Consider the following 24139-nt stretch of genomic DNA (forward strand, 5'->3'; position numbering starts at 1 on the left):
AATACCTACACGCGGAGATAGACAGGCCTGGTTCGGGATCGATTTAATTAATAACACCTGCTAATTTTTTTACATGTTTTCATTGTACAGAAATCACTTTTCTACAATTTTATTATATGTATTGATTTATTTTGAAATTAGAACCAATTTGGCACTCTTTGCCCGTCGTACGGTTCTGTTGTCCGGTCAACCGGACTATGGGAAAAAAATATTTTCCGTAGTTTTGCAACGAAAACACGATAAACCCAGTGTGACCATTCTGAAAAATAATATTTTACAAGGTCCGGTTGCCTTTTTATATAACTATAGGAATACAGTCAAAGGAGATTTAAAATTACAATGGAAAGTTGAATCAAATAAGAAAAAAAACATTAACTAAAAGCGACTCTAAATAATGTTAGCTTTATTGAAAAAAAAATGCCTCAGGTTACTACATATTTCATGTGACTTAAAACGAGTGCCTAAAACAACAAAAAAACAAACAGCATTATCAAACATAATATTTAAATTCCCTCTTTGCCCATGGTACGGAAATTGTAATAAATTAATACGAAAATAATAAAACAATATATTAACCTCCTGGGGCCTGCGGTCATATACATATTACATAAACAATAAAAAAATATTTCAACGCCATCTTTTGCGTATATGCGGGAATAATACCTCAAATCGATGTAGTGGTATGTCATCCACTATACTAAACGGTTTTTGGTTTTATAAGTGACAGTGATTTGAAGTATTCTCATTTCGAATTTGACGGTGGCTGTGCGACGGCAAACACGTGGTCTGTAATCTTATAGGCCCATTAAGAAGAGCTGGAACGTCAACACATTTACACATTGCACATGTTAGGCCGGGAGATACTGACACAAAATTTCGGATCATTTGTAACAGGATGGCGGTCTAGAGGGGTCTTAGTACGCAATGACAAAAAGAAAAATGATGGTCAGAACGCTGGTCCCGGCGGACTAGTCGCGTGGGCGTTAGTCACACTCGTCGGATAAATAGCGAAAGTCCAACGATTTGTAACACAAAAATTTTAGAATTTACCGATAGCCCTTTAAAAAGATGTAGGCGGTAGTGTCATGCCATACTTTTACGATGTGACTTACAGTCCGCCATACCGACGTGAATGCGTTGATTTAAAAAAAAACAATTCAACCATTTGTACCGGGCTAACTTTTGCACAGGTAACCATCGTCGTGCAGCCATTTACTAAAATCGCCATGCCATACTTTTCGGACGATTCCAAATGGTCGCCATACCGCGGAAAATCTGCAAAATTTTGAATTTTTTTTTCTCGCCAAACGATTTGTACCACCCTACATTTTTTTTTCAACAACTCCTGAATGATTATAAATAGAAGTGTGATAATGCCATACCTGTGGGAGGTGGCGAATGTGTATACGATTTTTTTTTTATTGTAAGATTTTATTCATAGTTTGAACTATATTTTGTAGCAGTATGGCACTAATTTTTCCCTCTATTAAAAGTATGGCAAATATAATAATGGTCACGTTGCATCGTACTGGTACAAATCGCCAATTCTTTTCATTTTTTTTTACGTTTTGGCTTAAGTATTACAATCATCCGCCCCATGTTTGCAATCTACGATATTTTTTTCTAGGTAGAATTGTATACAAACAAAAAGAATATAATGATCCCATACTGTAAAAAAATATTTTACGTATTGTACAGTCGTATTTTTGAAACGTGACGAATAAATTAATTTTTCAAGTATGGCAGCACTTTTTCCCCCTACTAGAAGTATGGCAAATATAATAATGGTCACATTTTATCAAATACTCTCCAAAAATCCAAATGCAATACTGGTACAAATTGTTTGGCGAAAAAAAAATTTTTTTTGCAGATTTTCGGCGGAATGGTGGCCATTTGGAATCGTCCGAAAAGTATGGCATGGCGATTTTCGTAAATGTCTGCACGATGATGATTACCTGTGCAAAAGTTAGCCTGGTACAAATGGTTGAATTGTTTTTTTTAATCAACGCATCGCGTCGGTATGGGGGGCTGTAAGTTACACCGGAAAAGTATGGCATGACACTACCGCCTACATCTTTTTTATGGGCTATCGGTAAATTCTAAAATTTTTGTGTTACAAAATCGTTTGACTTTCGCTATTTATCCGACAAGTTCGACTAACGCCCACGCGACTAGTCCGGCGGTACCAGCGTTCTGACCATCATTTTTCTTTTAGTCATTGCGTAATAAGACCTCTGTAGAACCGCCATTCTGTTACAAATGACCCGAAATTTTGTGTCAGTATCTCCCGGCCTATGTATGTGTCATATTTTGCAATTGTTTATAAATACAGGGTGATGTAATTGGTGTATTCTAGTACGAATATCTAAAAAAATCTATTTTACAGACTATTTACAGTATTTAATAAAATCATTTAATTTTTTGTTCATTTTCATTAGAAATGTCAATTTTTCTCACCAAGGTGGAAATTTGGATGATAAGGATCTTACGAGAAAAATCTGACGTTTGGAGAAAGACGCGAGAACATGAGGAAAAATATTATATTCAATTAGAACCAAAAGTAGATAATTACACTGACTCATTTATAATAATATTAAGAAATTCCGATGGCGAGTTCTTCGAGCGATGAAAGTTTTAGTGAAGTAGAAGATTACGATTATGATTAAATAGATTCTTCTTCTTCTCTATAGATACTGCTTTCTGAATTGGTGGTAAATGTTAAAACTGTTAAACTGTTATGACGATTCAAAAGTGCTTCTAGAAGAAGTCTAATAATATTGTATAAATGATTGAGTTTGAGTTTAAAACCAATAGTGTGAAAATTATACAATAAACATGTAACACATATTTGTTAGCGCGTATACCAATACGTAGGTAGGTATTACGTACTTACTACAAATATAATATTTCTTAGATATCTTTACTCGACCAAAGTCAGGACAAGACTGCTCCGCAACTGCAGAAGACGTCCGTTATTTAAATCATTATCAAAACAACCATCCGTGTGTTGGTGTGTTGGGAGTGAGCGCACGTGTTATTTGTATTGTTTTTATGACCTGAAATTTAATTGTTATTTGATAATTGAATGATTATTAATACTTTTATCCAATTGATTATTATTAGAATAAATAATTAACTTCATCAATTGATTTACTTTTAAATTATAATTTTACAGGTAAATTATGAGAGCTTTCATAATTATATTTGCATTTTACAATTCAAGTCTAAAATGAAACTAGAGTCGCTATTATTTTTGAACATACTGTAAGTGAAATTGCATAAGTGTGAGTACTGTGAACATGCCAGCTTTCCATAATTGACCGATACATTTTTAGTGGAACCATTAGTAAGTATATTGCAGTATATCTTTGTATATCTAATTATAATAGATATTATTTCTGCAACCGCAATAGTTATTTTGTAAGATAAATCTAAAACTTGTGAATAATAGGAATGTTTTCTTTTATGTCATACTGGTAAGACATTTGGTCTCAATTCTTGCCAAATTGGTATTGGTTACAAGGGCCCCAAGTATTACCTATATGACATTATTTAGTTTATGTTACAGATTTTATTATAATTTTCAAGGATTATAAGATACAGAGATCTACCAACACCTGGATGAGTCAAATATTGACCTATATGATAGACCTATGGAGTTTCTTCCCGGTTCTTCTCCATAGATACTGCTTTCCGAATCGGTGGTAAATGTTAATACTGTTATGACGATTCAAAAGTGCTTTTAGAAGAAGTCTAATTGAATAAATAAATGTTTGAGATGAAGATAATCCCCCAAATGATACCGATGAAGCCGGCCAAACACCAGAAAATGAGTCTTCTTCCATTCGTCCAATGAGTATGAGTCACGTCAGTACAGAATCGTCACTATGTATGTCATCTTCAGTTGTTGGCAGATCATTTCGGGGACGCACATGACGTGGACCAAGCAATAGAGGAGGCTGACCAAGAGGATGGATTAGAAATAAGACCTAGGGGTGGACGTGACAATTTACACCGCCGCGCCCGTGCAATATACTTGAACTGGTTATTTCTCACCCTTAAAAATACCTATCTTTGAACCAAGTTACAAAAAATAGATACAGAACAATAGATAGAACAATAAATATTAGGTTTCAAGTTTAAAAATATATAATAACTAAAAAAACATGTAGTTTTTCTTCATTTTCATAAACTTATTACACTTGGAACTGGGACCCCCTGTAATATATAAATGACATAAAGAAAATCCAAGTTTTCCACGAAAGATTTTTTTTTCCATTTTTTTGAATAAGTATCTATAATTGCATTAGAACAGATACAGCTAATTTTTATTAAAAAAGAAAGAAAAAAAAATCCTGGGTCTCAGGAGGTTAAACAAAAAGGTCAAACTGATAAAAAGTTTAAACTAGATCTTCCGTAGTCCGGTCAACCGGACTATGGAAAAAAATATTTTTTCCGTAGTCCGGCCAACTGTACTACGGAAAATTTTTTTTTCCCGTGGTCCGGTTGACCGGACAACAGAACCGTACGACGGGCAAAGAGGGCAATTTGGGTATAATGGGTAGGAATAATGATAGAGCATTGTTAGTGTTTGTATATCATTAAAAAAGTCAGTTTTTCCTTAGGTACTTATTTAATCAGAAAAGTAATAAAAATGCAAATTTATCTTCACAAATTTATTTACAGTACAATAAAAAATTACATAGAAGGAGGTGGTGGAGGCACTGGCATCAATGGAGGTGGTGGTGGCACTCCCATCATGGGGGCTCCAGGTGGAGGCGGCAGACGAATGCCATGATTCTCCCACATTTTCGGTGGAGGCGGTGGCATTCTCAAGGGCTCCAATTTAAATGCAAACTGTAGGAAAAATTGCTTAGTATCCTTATTCCAGTGTGTCCAAAACTTGGAATCATGTTTTTCAACTTCCCGACTCGGTACTTTAAATGCAATAGTCTCATAAGGTTCAGCAGCAAAGAGCAAATATTGCCACCTGCGGTCTGGGGGCTCAATTTTTTGCTCATACGCTGACATGAAGCGATGCCTTGGCTGTACGCTATCTGCAATTTCTGAAAATAATGTAAAGTTGTTAATTTTTAACATGGTATAAATATAACAATTTTTTTGTTTGAGACATTCCAAATTTAATCCATGCAAATGTGAAATTTGTTTTTATTAATAAATGAATTAATATAGAACTATCTATAAAGGTCTATCTATACCTATAAAGTAGAGTGATAATGATGATTATATTGGTGCTGTGCTTAAAAATCATTTGCTATTTAAGGGTAGCAACACAAGGGTACAACTAAATCTGTATGATTTTGTAAAGACCAAATTCTATATTTGTAAATACTATTCTATTTAAATTTATAAAACTAATCACTAATGCATAGTAAAATAATTTCAGTGAATTATTTTAATGTATGTTTTACAAGTAAAAAAACAAAACCCATAACACCCATACAAGACAATATAGGTAACTACCTGGATAATCAACTTGAAACAATAAACTCTGCTGTCCATTCTCTGGGTCTTTCTGTTTGGTTACTCTGTAACCAGGACGTCCAATTTTAACAAACTTCTTAGGTTCAATTCTAGGTTTCTCTGGAGCCAATTGTTGAGGAGCTTCCTTAGCTTCTTTTGCAGCTCTGCGTGCTAAATTAGCTTGATGTTTTTTTCCTTGCGTGTGAGCAAGATAACTTCCCTCGTTATTGTGTAGAGTCAGACATAACTTGCATTCATAGGAACCTGCAGACGAGAAGGAAATGATAAGAGTATACATATACATACACTAAAATTAAATAAAATGAATCGTTATAGATACAGACCTAAATGATTTTTCATAAAATAAGGGTCCTTGTTAAGATCGATTGTCTCTAAAGCGAGTTGACGAAGTCTTTCACGTCTATCTCTGTTGCTTTCGGACCATGATGCCACTCCTCCACCTCCCGTTTTTCCTCCTGGTCGATTTTGAAAATCCATTTTATCGGCTGTCCTACTTGTCTATTTTACCCTACTGTTGTTTTGTGAAATGTTCGTTGTTCACAAAAGTAAACAATGCATATTTTATTAAACTTTTAAGGAACGCCGCAACTCGAAAGTGGCAATAAGATGTTTGACACATTTGACAAATGACATATGCTAATCGCTACCGACTTTTCTTTCTTTCTCCTTAGCAAGGAGATATGTCTTTTTGCCAGTGACATATCTTTTGTTTGTAAACTTGTTATACTAACGATAATTGGAGTTATATTGAATATTAATAATGGTTATATAATACATAATATTTTCTTATATTAGATCAGACATTTCTGCTTCAGAAAAGCTGTCATCATTCGTTTGAAATAATTGTCATGTTTACTTACTGAAACTATGGACTCCGATAATCTGATAATTGAAAAAAAAATAGTACTAATAATTTTATAATATTCCTTCTAAAACTATTTATTAATTATTACCTACCCTATTACCATGAATCCTACCAAAGAGTAGATACCTACCAAATGTCAATTTAAAAAATAAAGTGACATATGTCAAACTTCTGGCAAGTTTTGAAATTTCGGAATCTATGACACTCTTTTTACTTGTCAAAAGTTGCCGAAGGTACTGTTTTTCGAATATTAATCGATCTTTATTTCTGAAATCAACAAAGAAATGTGAATTAAATGCAATTAAATTAATATCGAAACGTCCGAATTATAAAGTGATACAAATATTTCTTTGGATATGTGCAATGTGAAAACTTCAAAATGATAACCTCGGTCACTTTCGTGTTTCACAGGTAGTGGATCAAGATGTTGATGCCAAAACAAAACCGTGTGGCAATTTATGAGTACCTCTTCAAAGAGGGTGTTATGGTAGCCAAAAAGGACTACCATGCTCCCAAACACCCCGACCTGGAGAAAATCCCTAACCTTCAAGTTATCAAAGCTATGCAGTCACTGAAATCAAGAGGTTATGTTAAGGAACAGTTTGCCTGGAGGCATTTCTATTGGTAAGTTACCATTCGATATTTTCTACCTACTTCACGAATATTGAATATGTTATTTACAATAAACAAAAGTTTAATAAAATAGCGCCAATTCGTCTGTTTTCAAGAAAAATGATAAATGATATTATAAGTATGTAGATTAAAATATGTTGTATATTTAACAAATTAAAAATTATATGTTGAGATTTATTTACGAATTTTTTCATGCTTTTATTGGTCAATAGATTTAATGCTTCACCTATGTTTTTTAAATATAGTATTATGAGTGAATAATATTGAAAGTAAGTCAGTGAATTTTTCATATTTATTCATCAAGAAACAGATTCAAAACATTACAATATCTTCCAGGTACCTAACCAACGAGGGTATCGAGTACCTGAGAATATTCCTCCACCTGCCCCCTGAAATTGTGCCTGCCACACTGAAACGCTCAGTGAGAACAGAGACAGTCCGCCGCGGCGCCGTCGGCCGCCCCGACGCGCCTGCACGCTCAGCCGAAGACCGGTCAGCTTACCGTCGCGCCCCAACCACACCTGGTGCACCTCACGACAAGAAGGCTGATGTTGGACCTGGATCAGCTGATGTTGAATTCGTAAGTTATTTGTTAGTTACTTACTGAAGAAGCATAATAAGTGTGGAGCTGTTTTGAGTGTTACTAGAAACAGTAAAACCTTTCTTGGTCCAATTATAATTTAAGTTAAATCATAGTTTTCTGGTTTTAGTATTATTAAGTATCGACAAGAATAAAATCGTAAGTAGAAAAGATCACATTCAGTATTATAATAACAGATACTTAAATTAATACTATATGCAGCACCTGTAATGTAACTATGTAGTTCATCCAAATTTTATTTACATACATTTTCTGTCAATATAATATAGCATGGCAGATTACTATGAAGATCAAAATAATTCTAGATTCTTTTTAAATAAAAAAAATATACTCAATAATTTTTTTCTGTTCTTACAGAGAGGTGGATATGGACGCGGCAGGCCTGCTCCCTAACTTAGGTTTAATAAAATATAATCTTTATTTTTTTGTTTAATTTTAAACCATCACAACTTATTTCATCCCTTTATATGAATCTGAGAAGAAACAAATTCTAAGTAAATATTAAGAACATACATTACATAATGAACTACTGTACTGTTTAACTACACCCATTTTGCAATAACAGCTTTCAATTATAAAATTGTTTCTGAGCAAATCATATCTATATGGGTCTGATCAGCTTTTATTATGAAAGATTGAAAAGTAATATCTATACATTGAAAAGATTTTCGCATTTACATTATTATTAGGAACTAGCTGCTCCGTGCGGTTTCACCCCCGTGGCTCCTCTCCTGTTGGTCATAGCGTGATGATATATAGCCTTCTTCGATAAATGAGCTATCTAACACCGAAAGAATTTTTCAAATCGGACCAGTAGTTCCCGAGATTAGCGCGTTCAAACAAACAAACAAACTCTTCAGCTTTATCTTTAATATATATAAATCTCGTGTCACAATGTTTTTCCTCAATGGACTCCTAAACCACTTAACCGATTACAATAAAATTCGCACACCATGTGCAGTTCGATCCAACTTGAGAGATAGGATAGGTTTTATCCCGGAAATCCCACGGGAAAGGGAACTATGCGGGGTTTTCTCTGAAAACGCGGGCGAAGCTGCGGGCGGAAAGCTAGTAATATTAGTATAGATTAAGATGGGTATTGGGTAAATTACATGTGTTAGAAAAAGATAGTTATTAATTTATTGTGAAATGGTCTATTCTACTCTATATACCTTCTTATTCGCCTCTGGATTATTAAGTTTAGTAAAAAAGTAAATGATGGTAATAATTTATTTCAATCCAATCTACAGATTTGACATGATATAATAAATTGCGGCTGAACCCTTTCTACAGATTTACACTTGATTTATAATCATTTATTCGGCATAGACTGGGGGTGGTGGTGGTTTTGGGAACTCTCCGAGTTGGTCAATGTAGAACAAGTAAGCGCGGTATGGCTTCAGTTCCCATGGAACTTGATCTTCCATATGAGTTAAGGTCACACCAAGGTCTTCTAGTGTTGGCAGATTCTTGTCAACAACGTCAGTTGTGGCCTCCTGCAATAATGCAATTTTAACATGAGTTTCTTATATGACAAGTTACTTTCTGGCGCAATTAAATGGTACCTACATAGTACAGAGAATTGATACAAAATTAATTGTCAAATTAAAAGACTGCTAAAAAGACATTAAAGATTGTATAGAGAGAACAAAATATATTGTCGCTAAATAGGTTGATTAATATTAAAGTAAAACATGTATAAAAAGTCATCTATTACCTTTTCGAGACCTTCCCAGTGCAAGCAGCCAAATGGATATGCTGGTGACAATTTATTGGCCAGAGCCACTTTGAGTGGGAACAGAATAGGGTCATACTTCATGTCGTAATGCTTGAAGCCCCAGCTCTCATCCTTGCGCATCAAGCGATAAAACCATGTCACAAGATCTTTCCACATGTACCTTTTTGGTCTGCAAATAAATTAAAATTATTTTTGATTTTATTACTTTCTGAATACTGTAGTATTATACAATAACTTGAAAAGGATGCCTTTTTAACCTGGAAGATACATTATTTATGACCTTTAGTTGTAATGATCAAATACCAACCTATGTTTTAAAGAACTTGTGTTTTGTATAATTAATCATATAGTTCAGGATACATCGCCCATTTTTGCAAGTGACTACTATCAAGCTGATTTTCCGTTTGTAGCTTTATTTTGATGAGACACCGAATAATTTCGTGTACGAAACTCTCGATTGTGGTAGCTAACAGAGATAACAAGGATAAAAATTTTTGATTTGATGGTTCTCAAATATTTAATACGCAATTTGTAGGACAATATGTCTGTTGAATTATATAAACATTAACTAAGTGAAAACAAAAAAATCAGCTTGTTAGTAATCATTTATGATGACGTCGTTATCGATACACTTTGGAAAGGGGGACTCTTTGAACCAACCATAGATTTTGTAGGACAAATATTTTTTCGAATAATTTAGGTAATTATCTTGAGATTGAACAAAAAAAAAATTCAGTTAGTAATAAATATTTGAGAACCATCAAACCAAAAATTTGTATCCTTGTTATCTCTGTTAGCTACCACAATCGAGAGTTTCGTACACGAAATTATTGGGCGTCTCATCAAAATAAAGCTACAAACGGAAAATTAGCTTGATAGTAGTCACTTGCAAAAATGGGCGATGTATCCTGAACTAATATTAAATAAAGAATTTTATTTTATTTTTGATGAATGAAATTTAAAATGACATATCCATTTTAAGCTAACATTTTTTTAAAACTATAAAGGCTTTTATTAATTATAGAGTATTTGAAAGAAACATTAAATACCCACCCAATAGCTTGGTACACTTGACATCTAGTGTCGGGATCGCGAGCTGCGTTCACAATAGCTTGAGCTACGTCTGATACGTAAACAGGCTGTTTGATTGTTGCCTCACCGTTCTTGTACAGTGGCATGTAGTGGGTGTGCAGCCTCCAGGGAGAGACAATGCTCCTGAAATTACATTTTAAAATTTAAGAAACCGTTTTAATTATATTTTGATTAAAATAATTACACATTTTTTAATGATTTGTTGAGGTAAGCATGAGAATTGATTTATATACAGTTCATCATTTTACAAAGATTTCACAATTCAGAATTCTTGTTTAATACACCGAAAAGAAAACTTATGGTTTTCTCCCATAGCATGTTCCATATTATTTTATAGCTTATATAGATTATCTTTCGGCTATAAAAATTAATTTAATGTGATGATTAATAAAAACTAAAACCAAAAATTAAGAATAGCAATAATAACTTCCACTAGATATGTCACTCCTCAGGAAATTCCAATGCAGAAAATAATATAATATTCTAAAATTAAAGTAACATTTTCTAGATAATTACTTACCTCAAAAATCTATCCTCAGAGCCATAAATATCAGAAGCTCTAATGATGGTGGCAGTAGGGAATTCCTCTTTAACAGCACACTCGCCCAAATATTTACTGATTTTGTACATAGAAGGAGTTTTCATAACCAGTGGCTTTGGGTTTTCTTCAGCATTTAAATAAGATAGATGTATGAATCTTTCCACACCCATTTCTCTGCTTATTCTAAAGTTTAAAGAAAAGTCATCATATAATTTACATGTATTTCAAAATATATTTATAAGTTCCCCTTCACCCATATTTCATATTGAAAAACTACAATTTAATCAAAAAACATTCTATTTCTATTCAGTTAAAACTCTTTTTCCGAAATTATACATTTTTTATTGAATTTAATATGTGTTTAACAAACCTTGCAAGGCGTCTAGCACCTTCAACATGCACATCATTGTATTTAAAATTCTTAGTTTCATAGTCTCGGCCAACAAGGTTGATCACTACATTGGAGTAGCGTACTGCTTTCGCAATGGATTCATCATCACGAATATCAAATGGAGTAAATAGAACTTGGCCCAGATCTCCACAGACTTTCAATCTAGCAGCGTCGTAGAAGTCACCACGGTACGGTAAAATCATCTAAAATGTTAAGAAAGTCTTACTGTATACTTGTTTTGAATCTTCAAATACAATACTTATTCCATTATATACCTGAGTTCCAATCTTGCCAAGTTTGTTGCACAGGTAACGACCGACGAAACCAGTGCAACCGAAAACGGTGGCGACGATGCCATTGAAGCTGCTTCTACCCCCTGTTCCTCTTTTGTAAGCAGCAAGGTTAGTTTTGGCATCAGAACTATAGGATTCCGATTTTATGTAAATAATGCTGAATGATCCATTTTTGGCTATAAAATAATTATATTTCTTGAATAATAAATAAAATATTTAATTAAATTAGGTATTATTTATTTTGTAAAGGCATTATTGACAGTTAAAATCTTATCACATCCTACATGTCAAATTATGTAAGAATACCTTGCTAGATGTATCCTAAATTGAGAAGATCTAGTGTACTTACGAATTATTTTCGATACGAATTGGCCTTTTAAAGCTATTGAAGCCATTTTCGGCCTTTAAAATTGTAAATAATGATAATAAATCCCTGCTGAACGCTAAAGTTCAGCAATCATTACATTCATAGTCACAATTTAGAGAAATGTCATTTGTCAAATGCCAATGTTGTCGAATAAATTTATGACAATATTGACAGTATACGCCCGTTATCGTTATCGAGTTTGACACTTGTTTGACATAATTTTAAAGATTTTGCGCGTAGCACACTACACTAAATTTAGAAGCTCTTTTATGGCTCATTTAGATATTAGATATAAAAAACCTCTGATTACACCAGCACCAACTTAACACAACCACCAACAACCACACCCAAACTTAGCACCCCATCATTGGAATTTTGGGTCGAAAATGACCTTAATCGATAGGTCTCCGTTAGGTCCTTTAAGGCCCCACAATTTTTTCGTTAGGTCCCCTTTAGTTCTTTTTTAAATATTTTTTTTTTAATTTTGGATATAAAAAAAATACACTTAAGCACCCCATCAATGGAATTTTGGGTCGAAAATGACCTTTATCGATAGGTCTCCGTTAGGACCTTTAAGGTCCCACAATTTTTTCGTTAGGCCCCCTTTAGTTTTTTTATAAATATTTTTTTAAATTTTGGGTTTAAAAAAAATTACACTTTAGCACCTCATCCATAGCTAAATTGGCGAATTTTATCAAAATCGTATTTTTTACCGTTAGGTCCGTACAGGTCCATCATTGAATTTGTTAAATTATTTATTTTATTGAAATTATAAAATAATTAAAACCTGCGTATGCGCCTTAGAGCATTAAGGCATGCGCACATCATATATAAACAGCGCGAAATTTAAATGAAACGATACCATCGTTTCATTTATTAAATAAATCAATTGTTCTGAGAGTGCTTATTTATTAAAAACCTACTTTTCAACCTTACATCATTAAGTAATGGATGGAGTACGCTGGCAAATGTTCTAACTAAACTTCCTGCCGATTTTGGTGCGGAGAGGGTAACTCACACTACGAAACACAATCACACATTCACAGAAATAATTTGTGTCTTTACAAACTCAAACTATTACAAAATTGACACACTAGCATATTTTTGCACACATTGCAACACACAGAAAAATCTCTGTACATTTACGCAATAATACAATCGCTCGAAAAAGATGTAACCATATCGATATTACAACAAGTGATAACTGCGTTAAAAACAACCGACTTCAAACTTGCACTTGCAACATTTACAAATACATACAGACAAATATGCTCATAAAATAAAAACTACTGGGCCTATCTGAATAAAATTTTTATGGGACCAATTCGACACCATCCCGCATCGAACAAAAAAAGAATCACGTAAATCGGTTCAGAAACCTCGGAGTAATCGGTGTACATACATAAAAAAACATACCGGCCGAATTGATAACCTCCTCCTTTTTTTTGAAGTCGGTTAAAAATAATCATTTTGTTGAAATTAGAAATAACATTAATATTATATTCATAAAAACTACTACACAGGTCATTTGTAACCTTTTCATCATTATTTTAAGCATACGAAAAAACAATAAAAAGCCATTTTATATTCATTCATCACAGCACATTTCAATAAAATAAATATTATGTCTCTAAGAACATTATCAAAAGTAGTACTAAAAGTTTATGACAGTCTGAATTAAATGACATAAATAATTTATATAATCTGAAACATACGCAATATTAATACATACACATAAACAAATTACATAATAGAAAGGTTACAAGACTAAACATTACAAAGAAACGGCTAAATGCGAGTCGGACTCACGCACGAAGGGTTCTGTACCATTAAAATGTTCTGCCAGTTAAAAGTAACCGAGCGATAATTTTAATAAATATATACTTACAAAATAAACATTATACTCCTTTTTGTGCAGTTGTGTAAAATTTTAATATAATTAAGATTATTTCTCATCTCATTTAAATTATAGCTAGAAGTAGTCCGTCACAAAGAAAGTCGTAAAAATTTACGACCTTTTAAGCGACGAGTTTTTAAATTCAACACTATCACTAAAATCATAAAGATAAAAATTTGTATTTCTTTCCAAGATAGTCTCAAGGGGAGTGCGGCTCAATATCGCGTTCTAAATTCAACTTTATCACTTAGTTCATAAAGATTAAATTTGTATTTCTTTCCAAGATAGTCTCAAGGGGAGTGCGGCTCAATATCGCGTTCTAAATTCAACTTTATCACTTAGTTCATAAAGATTAAATTTGAGTATATTTTTTTTCCAGTCTCGTGAGGCCACATCTTAGGGCCACATCAATGATCGAGTAAACATGACTCGATTATTTGTCTTGATCATATCGCTAAACGATACATCGACGATTATCGATATGCACAGGTTTTAATTATTTTATAATTTTAATAAAACAAATAATTTAACAATTTCAATGATGGACCTATACGGACCTAACGGTAAACAATACGATTTTGATAAAATTCGCCAATTTTGCTATGGATGAGGTGCTAAAGTGTAATTTTTTTATACCCAGAATTAAAAAAAAAAAAATTATTTATAAAAAAACTAAAGGGGACCTAACGAAAAAATTGTGGGACCTTAAAGGACCTAACGGAGACCTATCGATAAAGGTCATTTTCGACCCAAAATTCCATTGATGGGGTGCTAAAGTGTATTTTTTTTATACCCAAAATTTAAAAAATTATTTAAAAAAAAACTAAAGGGGACCTAACGAAAAAATTGTGGGACCTTAAAGGACCTAACGGAGACCTATCGATTAAGGTCATTTTCAACCCAAAATTCCAATGATGGGGTGCTAAGTTTGCGTTGGTGGAATTAACCATTCGCTTTTATCCACACATTTCACCTGTGCATTTCACAGTTCACTTCGATAAGCTGTCAATCTTATGTTCTCACTGTGGTTCTCACGGAATCACGGATCAGTCATCCGTCAATATTACTTGCTCTGTGTCATCCGTCATCACTCATCACTCATCACAAAATACAGATTTTTCAATTTATAGTCGAGCCAATTTAATAGGCAACATTTGACGTCTATCAATTTTATCTTCGAAGAGAGGTAACCTGCTTAAAAACATCGATTAAAGTGAATTAATCGATACGGATTTGAAACATTTGTAAATCGAATTTATTAATTTATGATGATTTTTATTCACAAGTAATCAATGCATTCGATTCTAGATGTCAGATTTCGATGTTCAGAGTAAGAGCGTTTTCACATTATCCGATCCGATATCGGATATCGGAAGCCGATAGCCGATATCCGATATCGGACACAATTTGCCCTTTCACATTATCCGATAATATCGTCCCGATAACATGAGTGTTGCCAGAAACTGGAAAAGTAGATATATTGGGAATTAAAATAAACAGTGGATGCATTTGTGTTACAAAAAATAAACTTTATTTTAAATGAAATAAATAGTAATAAATAAACTGATGTTTTTCAAACCGGTTTAATCTGCTGACTGCGGAGTATGGATTTGTACCCTCTGCAGAGTCAGAATCTAGTTTCAATATTCAATTTCATTGTGAGGCTTGTTTTTTTATATGCTGTTTTTCTTTTTTTATTATTAGAACATGTTGTGTGGTCGTAGTGAATTTTAGAACTTTTTTATATTAAATCATGTATGACTGTTATGTTCTTATACAAATAAAATAAAAAAAAAATTCAACTCAGTATTAAAGCGACGAAACTAGCAAATACAAATTCAAATTACATTTACAAATGTAGGTGCTGTTATTACAATTTTATAGTGCTAATATGTACATTCTACCTTTTATGGGGGGGTGCAAATATTTAAACAGAAATAAATTAAACTAAACTAATTCACAGTCACAGATTCCGCAATGTACATAGTACCACAGACTAATAATAATATAGCCATGACAACCAAAATAGTAAACAAGCTCAAAAGTCGCCGCGCGTTCTTGACAAAATTTAGGGTCGCCGCCTTAGATTATGGATTGGTCTCCGCGCACGCTACGACTAGATACCGCCGGCGTACTCGAAAAATGCGGCAACTAAAAGTACGCCGAAATCGGCGTACCCGAGCCAGTCGTGTCACGAGCATTGTGTGGAGAGGGTGTACCGATAGTTTCTAAAGATTTTGGACAAAACCTGAAGTAAAATGCCTGTTTGTGCCATAAAACTGTTTAAAAAAAATACAACAAATAATAAGAAAGACACTGGGATCACGTAACATCAGGAATAATCGTATTATTCGATATTTCACCTGTACTTTGAAAATGTTGTTTACGAAAATACGACGCCATTTAGTGTTGCCGTACTGCATATCCCAAAAACACACTTTTAATTTGAACTTATTTTATTCATAATGTTTTTTTTTTTCAATACTATTAGGTACTAACGCATATTATAAAAAAAATGATAATAACAATAATTTATTTCTGTTTAACCTTGTTTAACTGACTCATATGTTATTTTTTTATTACTGCTTTTTTTACTTTTAAAAAACCTTTGTGATAGTATAGTGGCATCGCAAGTGGATTTGAGTCACATGTTCATGGGTTCGATTCCCGGCAAGGCCAAAATGAAATGAAAATATTTTTCAAACTTCTTTCCAAGATAGCCCATTTCCCATTTATGGGGTAAAATTTATGTAGCTGGCAGTACAATTCTTCACACACACTAGCGTCCTTACAAATTGCCTTACACACACTACAGAACTGAGTTGCCGCACTCACGGAGCTATTGTTTTTAGGTGGAGCGGTATCTAGTCGTAGCGCGCGCGCGGAGACCAATCCTTAGTCTAAGGGTTGCCGCATTCTAATTCTGAAATTTTAGAGAAAACTAAACAAAATTGCCGTATTGTAAATTTTCTTTTCAATAAAAAGGGTTTGATTTAAAAAAAATCAACTGATAGATCGTAGTTGTACATACAGTAAAAATAACTACAATAAAGAAACCGACTTCAAAAACAGCTGGAAAAGTAAAATATAAAAAAGATTTGATATTATTAATTACTTAATATTATTTAGATGTGCTATTTATTATACAGGTTTGATATCGGCGCTAAAACAAAGCACTAAATCTGTGACTCAATGACAACAATACAATAAACAGCTTACAGCACAACAGTAGTCCGAGTAGGAGGAGGAGCGAGGCAGAATGAGTAAATAAAGATAAAAGATACTAATATTTCGAAGATACGGTTGAATTTAAGAACACAATATATTTTTGTTTACTTCAGTTCAGCCAATTGCCGTATATTATAGGACGATATTAAAATAGCTCCCGTATAAATCGTATTTTTAATGCCTTTAAATACTTAAATGAATGTTTTCTTAATAAAAAGGTTTAAAGTAAATGAAAGGATTTTTTTTTTACATTTAGCGCCTAGAAATGACTGAAAATACACAAACTAGTGCTTTTTTTGCTGTTGGTATACTACCTTTTCGAAAATTGAGCTGGTAACACTGAACATTATCGTCCGATAGTTCACGGGAATATCGGTGTTGGCTCCGATATCCGATATCGGACTGGACAATGTGAAAGACAGGTACGTAAATCATACATTTTACTTAGCCTCCGATATCGGATATCGGCTATCGGCGTCCGATATCCGATATCGGACCGGACAATGTGAAAACGCTCTAACGTCTCTGGTATTTAAAAAGAAAAAAGGTTTATTGACACAAAATTGTAGCGACGTCAGTTCTTCAATTCAGAAATTGTTTATTATGTTTAGGATGGTTTATCAGTAAAATGAAATCTTAAAATTACTTGTATCGGTCATTATTATTATAAATATGTAATCGTAATTGAAAAAAGTTAAGCAAATGTGCAGTTCTAACAAAACGAAATATCATGTTATTCTATGTCGTCGTTACTAGGTTACGTTGTTGAATTTTGATGAACTGTCAAATGTAGCCTATTATAATGGCTCTACTATAGTAATAAAGTAATAAACATTGTGTCTGTATTTGAATCATATATTAGATTAATTAATAAAAAGTAATTGAAGATAAAAATGGACGAAAACGAAATATCCATTATAAGCAGTAAAGATTTCGCCAAGGTTGCAGAGGTCTTGCAAAACTTTGTAAACAAGGTACCTACATGTAATACAAATATAAAATTAATATTTTAAATTAATGAATAGCTATGGATAATATAAAATGTGTTTTTCAGTATGTAATTAATTTCCTGAAAATATTTTATATCATATCTTATGTATTATAAATTCACACAAACTATTTATTTACAGAATGAAAATAAGTTTGATTTCCCACATCTCTCCGAAAATAACATGCGTATCTCCATTTGGGCGGCTTTATTCGAACACCTTCAAGATAAATCAGCAGAATCCATTCATACTCTTTGTTTAGCTACAGTAAGGGTCTTGAGGCATGTATCATGTATACTTAAATGTATTTAAAGTTTTTAATTTGTTGAAAATGTTAATACGAAATTTCACTTTATCTTATGATAAATTATTCATTTCAGTCGTGACAAAACTGAGATGGAAAATCTCATATGTGAGAGGTGGATGATAACACTTATAGAAAAAGCAGGATTGTACAATTTCATAGACCCCAGTGAGGACATAACAGAAAATATAATTCCATGCAAAGAAGTAGCAGTAGAAGCGCTTAAATGCCTTTGCAATGTTTCATTTAACAGTGAAGTTGCTAGAGCTCTGTGTGCCCATACAAGTATTGCTCAGGGTCTTGTTGCAAGGCTACGGTCATACAAAGAGATACCTTATAAAGATGATATAATGATATTTGATATGAAAGTGCTGTTTATTCTGACTGCATTGAGGCAAGATATAAGAGCAAAGATAAAAAATGAACTCCATGGCATGGATTACTTGATTAGCTGCTTGGGTGAGCTGGTATCAGAGTCTTTGAAGGTTGATGAAGCTTCAGGGGGGTTACAACAAATAATACTGACTGTAAGTAATGTCTTTGTACAAAAAATATATTTTTTCTGTTTCCCTTGTTACAAATATATGAATAAATCCGATTAAAGCTAGGGCTTTTAGTTTTAGTTATTAATATTGAAATGTGTGTTTTTCTGAATTCTTTCAAACACTTATGAGTATCAGGAAAATGTTATTATTATCACCACAGGATGATCAAGTAGGGATTGCATGTGAGATATTGAAGACACAGTTTAACTTGATGTACCACAGTGGCCCAGAAGAGCCTCTCACTGCGGAGGAAGAGGCTACATGCTTGAAACTTATGCCCGTCCTAACGTCGCTGTTGATGGCTGAAACACACTCTTGGGATAAGTTAATGGATTTGCACAGTAATATTGCTAATTTGCTAACGAGGTTTGTGTGTTTGAATGTGATATTTTATGATTTTTATTATTCAGCCTCCTTTGCGAATGGTTGTTGAGAATGAGAATATAAAAAATCTTAAACATAAATTCTTAAAAAAAAAATAGGTATTTAAATTAATTGTGTTGAACATAGTTAGAGTAATAGATAAATAAAAATGTGCCAATATTCTGGAAATGTACTATTTTGATTTTTTATTAATTTATTACATATTTTGTAATAGTGTGCCTCCCGAGTTTTATGAGTATTTAACGCCAAAGTGCAATGATGGGGAGCCAGTGAAACATTTGTATGATGGGAGAAATATGGAAGCCATCCATGGACTGTTGCAGTTGATGCAGCATAGATTGACTATCTCCACTGTGAGTTAAAAAAAAAAGAAGTTTTCTTGCATATTGTGTGATTATAGTTATGGTCATGTAGGTTTTGACTAAGTAAATTATTTTTATATGAGCTACAAAAGTATAATCTAGCAGTTATTAAATAAATATATGAAAAAAAATCTTTTATTGTCAACAAAACACAAAAAAAGAACTTGCGGTTTTAAATAATATTTGCGACTATGATTTCGTAAATATCGTAAATATAAATGTTAAAAATATTATATTTCATACTAGCTGCTCCGCGCGGTTTCACCCCCGTGGCTCCACTCCTGTTGCCCGTAGCGTAAAGCTTCCTCGATAAATGGGCTATCTTACACCGAAAGAATTTTTCAAATCGGACCAGTAGTTCCCGAGATTAGTGCGTTCAAACTAGGGTTGTTGAGGAAGAGGAGGAGGAAGAGGAATTTTCACACGCAAATTTAGGGGATGCGGATGAGGATGAGTATATTTTTTTGAGGAAGAGGATGCGGATGAGGAAGCGGAAGAGGAAGTGGATGAGGACGAGAATGATAGAAAATTATAATCAAAATTAAAAATTAAAACAAGACACGAAAACACTCTCCTGTCTGTAAATATTGATATTTTTACTACATGAAATATTATGCCAATATTGCCTCCAAAAATACCTTCATACTTTGGCATAATATGGCTTTACACTTAGTAATTATTATTTGGTGTAAAGTAGGTAATATGTCTGACAACATTGCCTTTTGTGTGTGTCGCTTAGTTAAATCGGCAACTTGTTGTGTCTCGTCGAATATCATGTGTGATTTCGCGGGCAAAAAATGGTGAAAATTCAAATGATAGTTTGTGCATGATGGCTAAAACACAGGATATTTTTACTCATATTATGTTATAAAATAAAATAACTTTTGAAGAATATTTTAATTAATGCTATTATTACCACGGAAGGTTGCTTTAAACAAAAGTTAGAATGGTGGGCAAAATTACCCAATACTGTAGCGATCTCTATTTGACAACATAGCCCACCATCAAAAAAGCTTAGGGTTTGCTACAACAATATATGCATACGATCTAAGAAAAACATAATATGCTAAGATAATATATTAACGTTTCCATAGAAATTTTTTGCGAGAATTGAAATTATTCTAAAAAAGTGGGCAATGTTGGCATATTTCACGGTATAGGCTTTGTAAATTCGCCACCCGATCGGATGCGGATCGGCCCGCATCGCGCTGCAGCGAGTGCGTTGCCGTAGATACGGCATCCTCATAAATTTCCTCTAAATTTTGAGGAAGCGATAGCGGAAGAGGAATTTTTTCTTTTAATTTTTGAGGATGCGGTAACGGATGAGGAACCCAAAATATTGCGGAACTTCCGCATTATGAGGAAGCGGAAGAGGAATCCTCAACAACCCTAGTTCAAACAAACAAACTAACAAACAAACTCTTCAGCTTTATAATATTAGTATAGATTTACCAAGCAAATCCACTTACTGACTGTACATTGTATGTGTTAAATCTAAAAAAGTAAGCATAATTTATGCTCAACAAAAGTTGTATCCACACCATTTCATTCCCCATTAATTTGCAGACTACACGTGGAATAATCGAGAACCTATCACCAATACTGACGGTACTGATCAAGAGTGCTCGCAGTGTAAGGGCGCAGAGGAAATACCTTCGGTTGACTGTGTTGCCGCCATTGCGAGATGTGTCCCGACCACCGGAGAAGGGAACCACTCTTCGGAACCAACTTTGCAGACTATTGACCACTCCTGTCACGTCGGTCAGGGATCTTGTGGCCGAGTTCTTGTTCATTCTTTGCAAGGAAAAAGGTGAGATGGGTGGAAATGACATGGCAATTAAATATTGTAACTGTGTTTTTCTTTATTCCCTATTTCCTTAAGATACTAAATAATTTACTGTATACTGCTATGTTGCATAATATATTTTTTTTAATCATGCTAAGGCGAAATTCCTGTTAAGCTTAGCGATATAGCGATAATAGCGAGTGAATGGACTCGTATTTGCTCCTATTTGTCGTAGTATAATGTTATTGGTGACAATTTATTAGTGTGACATGTAACTAAAATTACTCATCATGCAACTAATTTTAGTGCTAAATATTTAAATATTTATGAAATCTATTACTTATTTTGATTAAAAAGTTTAGGCACAATAAACGAATATCGTCGAATTTATAATTTGCAATTCAACAACAGTTGTTAATAGCCAATTAATTTAAATTATGTTTATTTGTTATTTATATTTCTACATATTTTGAAGTGAGTAACTATCGAATTTCTTGAAATAAAGCTTTTTTAGTGTGAGATTGATTTTTGAGAGCTTTTTACAGTGGGTCGCATGGTCAAATACACTGGCTTCGGTAACGCAGCCGGTCATCTCGCTCAAAAGGGCCTGATGTCCGGTGGCCGCGGACCAGTTCAGTACTCATCGAGCAGCGAAGACTCAGACACAGAGGAGTATTTGGAAGCCCAGCCGAATATAGACCCAGTGGTCGGATGCACTAGACCACCTAGGGCCAATCCCTTTGAGAACATGACTGAGGAACAGGTGCGTTTTATACTAGACTAGTTTTCCGTCCGCGTAGTTAAAGAAAAACCCGCTCGGTTCCCGTTCTCGTGAGATTTCCGGGATAAAACCTATCATGTGTCCTTTCTCAGGTATCAAGGTATCATTGTACCAAATTTAATTTGAAATCGGTTCAGTGGTTTAGTTGGCGTGACGAAGAAGAGACAGACTTACATAGATATTTATATTGTTTGTTAGGATGTCGGATTGAACTATTTTTTGTTGAAGTGATTGAAATTAAGTTTACCGAGTTCTAAATAGATACTTATTATGTTCTTAGAGATTCTATTGTGTAAGGAAATGAGATAAATTAATATATTTTTTCATTGCTATACCTCAATCCATCAATAATTAGAATCTTTTCTATCATTCACAGAAAGAACACGAGGCAATGAAACTCGTGAATCTATTCGACAAGATGGTGTCCCAAGGTGTAGTGAAGCCGGCAACCATCGGGCCGGACGGGAAACCGAAACCTGTGGAACATGTGTTGGAGATGAGAGAAAACCCACCGAATAGACCACAGTCTTAAATATTATATACTATTTATGTACTTTTTATGGGAAATGTTTCAGAAAATAATTTGGGTGTTATATAATTTTTGGATAAGTCATGTGGTTTTCTTTAATTTGAATTAAAATTGAATTTCACATGTGTAATATTCAAATGCAATGATTTATTTATTTTATTTTTGGTGTAATACAAAAACGCAATTATTGAGTTAAAGGTATGTCTAGAACCAAAACGAAGCATTTCCTATAAGTATTATTGATATGCACGAATTTTTAAAATATATCATTGAAATAACTTAAAAAGTAAAAAAAATTGACACTAAAGTACGGCCAACGAGAAGCGATACTAAATGTAAACAAAACACATGCAAGGTCATTGGGAATTGAGTATTTGAATAAAAAAAATTATTGATTTTTTTAATGTATTTTAAAACCTTATTATTAATAATATAAATATATTGATATTTAATGCAAAAAAAACTCCAAAAAAATTTTTTTTCAATTAATTATAAGCAATTAAAAATTGATGAAATTTAAATTAAAATCACGTGACTATAAACGCGCCATGACTGGTCACCATAGATGTGACGTCAAAATGTTTTAGTTGTATAAGATTTTCTATCAACTGCAATGTGTGAAAACTAACATTATGACGTCACACGCGTCCGGGTGACGCTTCGGGATTTGTCGGTGTGTTTTCGGTACTGGATTCAAAGACTAATTTTTATTTTGAAATAACTTTTGAATTATTGCAAAAAAAAAATTTAAAAAAATAGTTTTGTTTTAAAACTAATATATAATCTTTCCATTTAGCACAAAAAAAAAAATTATTCAAATACTCAATTGCAGGGGTGCGTAACTTTTTGAAAGTTGGATTTTTATAGTTTTAAAAAATATTCGGCAAATTGTAATAATACCAAAAAGGATAGGTAGTCTATTTTTATAAATTTTATCATAATTTGAATTATTGTATTATGTAGATTTAAATTAAATAACGCGAATAATAATAATTTTCTGAATCATAAAATATACTTAATAAGAATAATAAAATTGCCGCCCGAATGTTGGCGAATTCGTCTTGATGTTGTTATGTTTTTGCCGGGAGAACGAGACATTACGACGCGACGAAGGCACAAGATGGAAAGAGATAGAAATTAGATTGTCAACGCCACAGTTGTTTTTTAGGTGAATGACCTTTTGTATCTCTTCTCGTTGGCCTTACTTTAGTTTATATGTGTTTATCTCTAAGACTTTATTAGTTTGAGATATTGCATACAATATGTTTATTATAAGTACTTTCTTGGTATGAAACTATTTCATATGTA

The 24139-nt window shown here is 33.2% G+C and overlaps 4 protein-coding genes across 4 annotated transcripts; 2 read left to right on the forward strand and 2 right to left on the reverse strand.

Moving 5' to 3' along the window:
• Window positions 1–4661: 4661 nt before the first annotated feature.
• Window positions 4662–6124, reverse strand: LOC123691692 (splicing factor 3A subunit 2). The gene is made up of 3 exons (XM_045636214.1): window positions 5829–6124; window positions 5485–5748; window positions 4662–5066 (listed from the first exon to the last, which is right to left on the reverse strand). The coding sequence occupies exons 1-3, from the start codon at window positions 5980–5982 to the stop codon at window positions 4699–4701; spliced, it is 786 nt and encodes a 261-aa protein (XP_045492170.1). The 5' UTR covers window positions 5983–6124; the 3' UTR covers window positions 4662–4698.
• Window positions 6125–6499: 375 nt separating this feature from the next.
• Window positions 6500–8024, forward strand: LOC123691686 (40S ribosomal protein S10). The gene is made up of 4 exons (XM_045636208.1): window positions 6500–6603; window positions 6782–6994; window positions 7340–7583; window positions 7962–8024. Exons 2-4 carry the CDS (start codon window positions 6795–6797, stop codon window positions 7995–7997), a joined length of 480 nt encoding a protein of 159 aa, XP_045492164.1. The 5' UTR covers window positions 6500–6603; window positions 6782–6794; the 3' UTR covers window positions 7998–8024.
• Window positions 8025–8820: 796 nt separating this feature from the next.
• Window positions 8821–12167, reverse strand: LOC123691970 (NADH dehydrogenase [ubiquinone] 1 alpha subcomplex subunit 9, mitochondrial). Its single transcript, XM_045636569.1, has 7 exons — window positions 12009–12167; window positions 11642–11835; window positions 11346–11569; window positions 10955–11158; window positions 10396–10557; window positions 9322–9511; window positions 8821–9100 (listed from the first exon to the last, which is right to left on the reverse strand). Exons 1-7 carry the CDS (start codon window positions 12052–12054, stop codon window positions 8921–8923), a joined length of 1200 nt encoding a protein of 399 aa, XP_045492525.1. The 5' UTR covers window positions 12055–12167; the 3' UTR covers window positions 8821–8920.
• A 2837-nt stretch (window positions 12168–15004) lies between these two features.
• LOC123691866 (synembryn-A) lies at window positions 15005–23259 on the forward strand. The gene is made up of 9 exons (XM_045636448.1): window positions 15005–15049; window positions 17975–18125; window positions 18282–18421; window positions 18521–18971; window positions 19150–19355; window positions 19588–19726; window positions 21302–21545; window positions 22067–22284; window positions 22679–23259. Exons 2-9 carry the CDS (start codon window positions 18045–18047, stop codon window positions 22832–22834), a joined length of 1635 nt encoding a protein of 544 aa, XP_045492404.1. The 5' UTR covers window positions 15005–15049; window positions 17975–18044; the 3' UTR covers window positions 22835–23259.
• Window positions 23260–24139: the final 880 nt, after the last annotated feature.

Source organism: Colias croceus, chromosome 5, assembly GCF_905220415.1.
Source record: "Colias croceus chromosome 5, ilColCroc2.1".
Lineage (NCBI taxonomy): Eukaryota > Metazoa > Arthropoda > Insecta > Lepidoptera > Pieridae > Colias > Colias croceus.

What these genes read in the sequence shown, in the direction of transcription:
- LOC123691692 (XM_045636214.1), bottom strand. Translation starts at nt 5,982, where the DNA reads ATGGATTTTCAAAATCGACCAGGAGGAAAAACGGGAGGTGGAGGAGTG. An exon ending in TTTTATGAAAAATCATTTAG is followed by an intron (nt 5,749 to 5,828) that starts GTCTGTATCTAT and finishes TCTCGTCTGCAG; the next exon opens with GTTCCTATGAATGCAAGTTA. An exon ending in GTTTCAAGTTGATTATCCAG is followed by an intron (nt 5,067 to 5,484) that starts GTAGTTACCTAT and finishes CATTATTTTCAG; the next exon opens with AAATTGCAGATAGCGTACAG.
- LOC123691686 (XM_045636208.1), top strand. Translation starts at nt 6,795, where the DNA reads ATGTTGATGCCAAAACAAAACCGTGTGGCAATTTATGAGTACCTCTTC. An exon ending in GCCTGGAGGCATTTCTATTG is followed by an intron (nt 6,995 to 7,339) that starts GTAAGTTACCAT and finishes AATATCTTCCAG; the next exon opens with GTACCTAACCAACGAGGGTA. An exon ending in GATCAGCTGATGTTGAATTC is followed by an intron (nt 7,584 to 7,961) that starts GTAAGTTATTTG and finishes CTGTTCTTACAG; the next exon opens with AGAGGTGGATATGGACGCGG.
- LOC123691970 (XM_045636569.1), bottom strand. Translation starts at nt 12,054, where the DNA reads ATGGCTTCAATAGCTTTAAAAGGCCAATTCGTATCGAAAATAATTC. An exon ending in ATTCGTATCGAAAATAATTC is followed by an intron (nt 11,836 to 12,008) that starts GTAAGTACACTA and finishes ATTATTTTATAG; the next exon opens with CCAAAAATGGATCATTCAGC. An exon ending in TCTGAGGATAGATTTTTGAG is followed by an intron (nt 10,558 to 10,954) that starts GTAAGTAATTAT and finishes ATGTAATTTCAG; the next exon opens with GAGCATTGTCTCTCCCTGGA.
- LOC123691866 (XM_045636448.1), top strand. Translation starts at nt 18,045, where the DNA reads ATGGACGAAAACGAAATATCCATTATAAGCAGTAAAGATTTCGCCAAG. An exon ending in TACAACAAATAATACTGACT is followed by an intron (nt 18,972 to 19,149) that starts GTAAGTAATGTC and finishes TTATCACCACAG; the next exon opens with GATGATCAAGTAGGGATTGC. An exon ending in ATTGCTAATTTGCTAACGAG is followed by an intron (nt 19,356 to 19,587) that starts GTTTGTGTGTTT and finishes ATTTTGTAATAG; the next exon opens with TGTGCCTCCCGAGTTTTATG.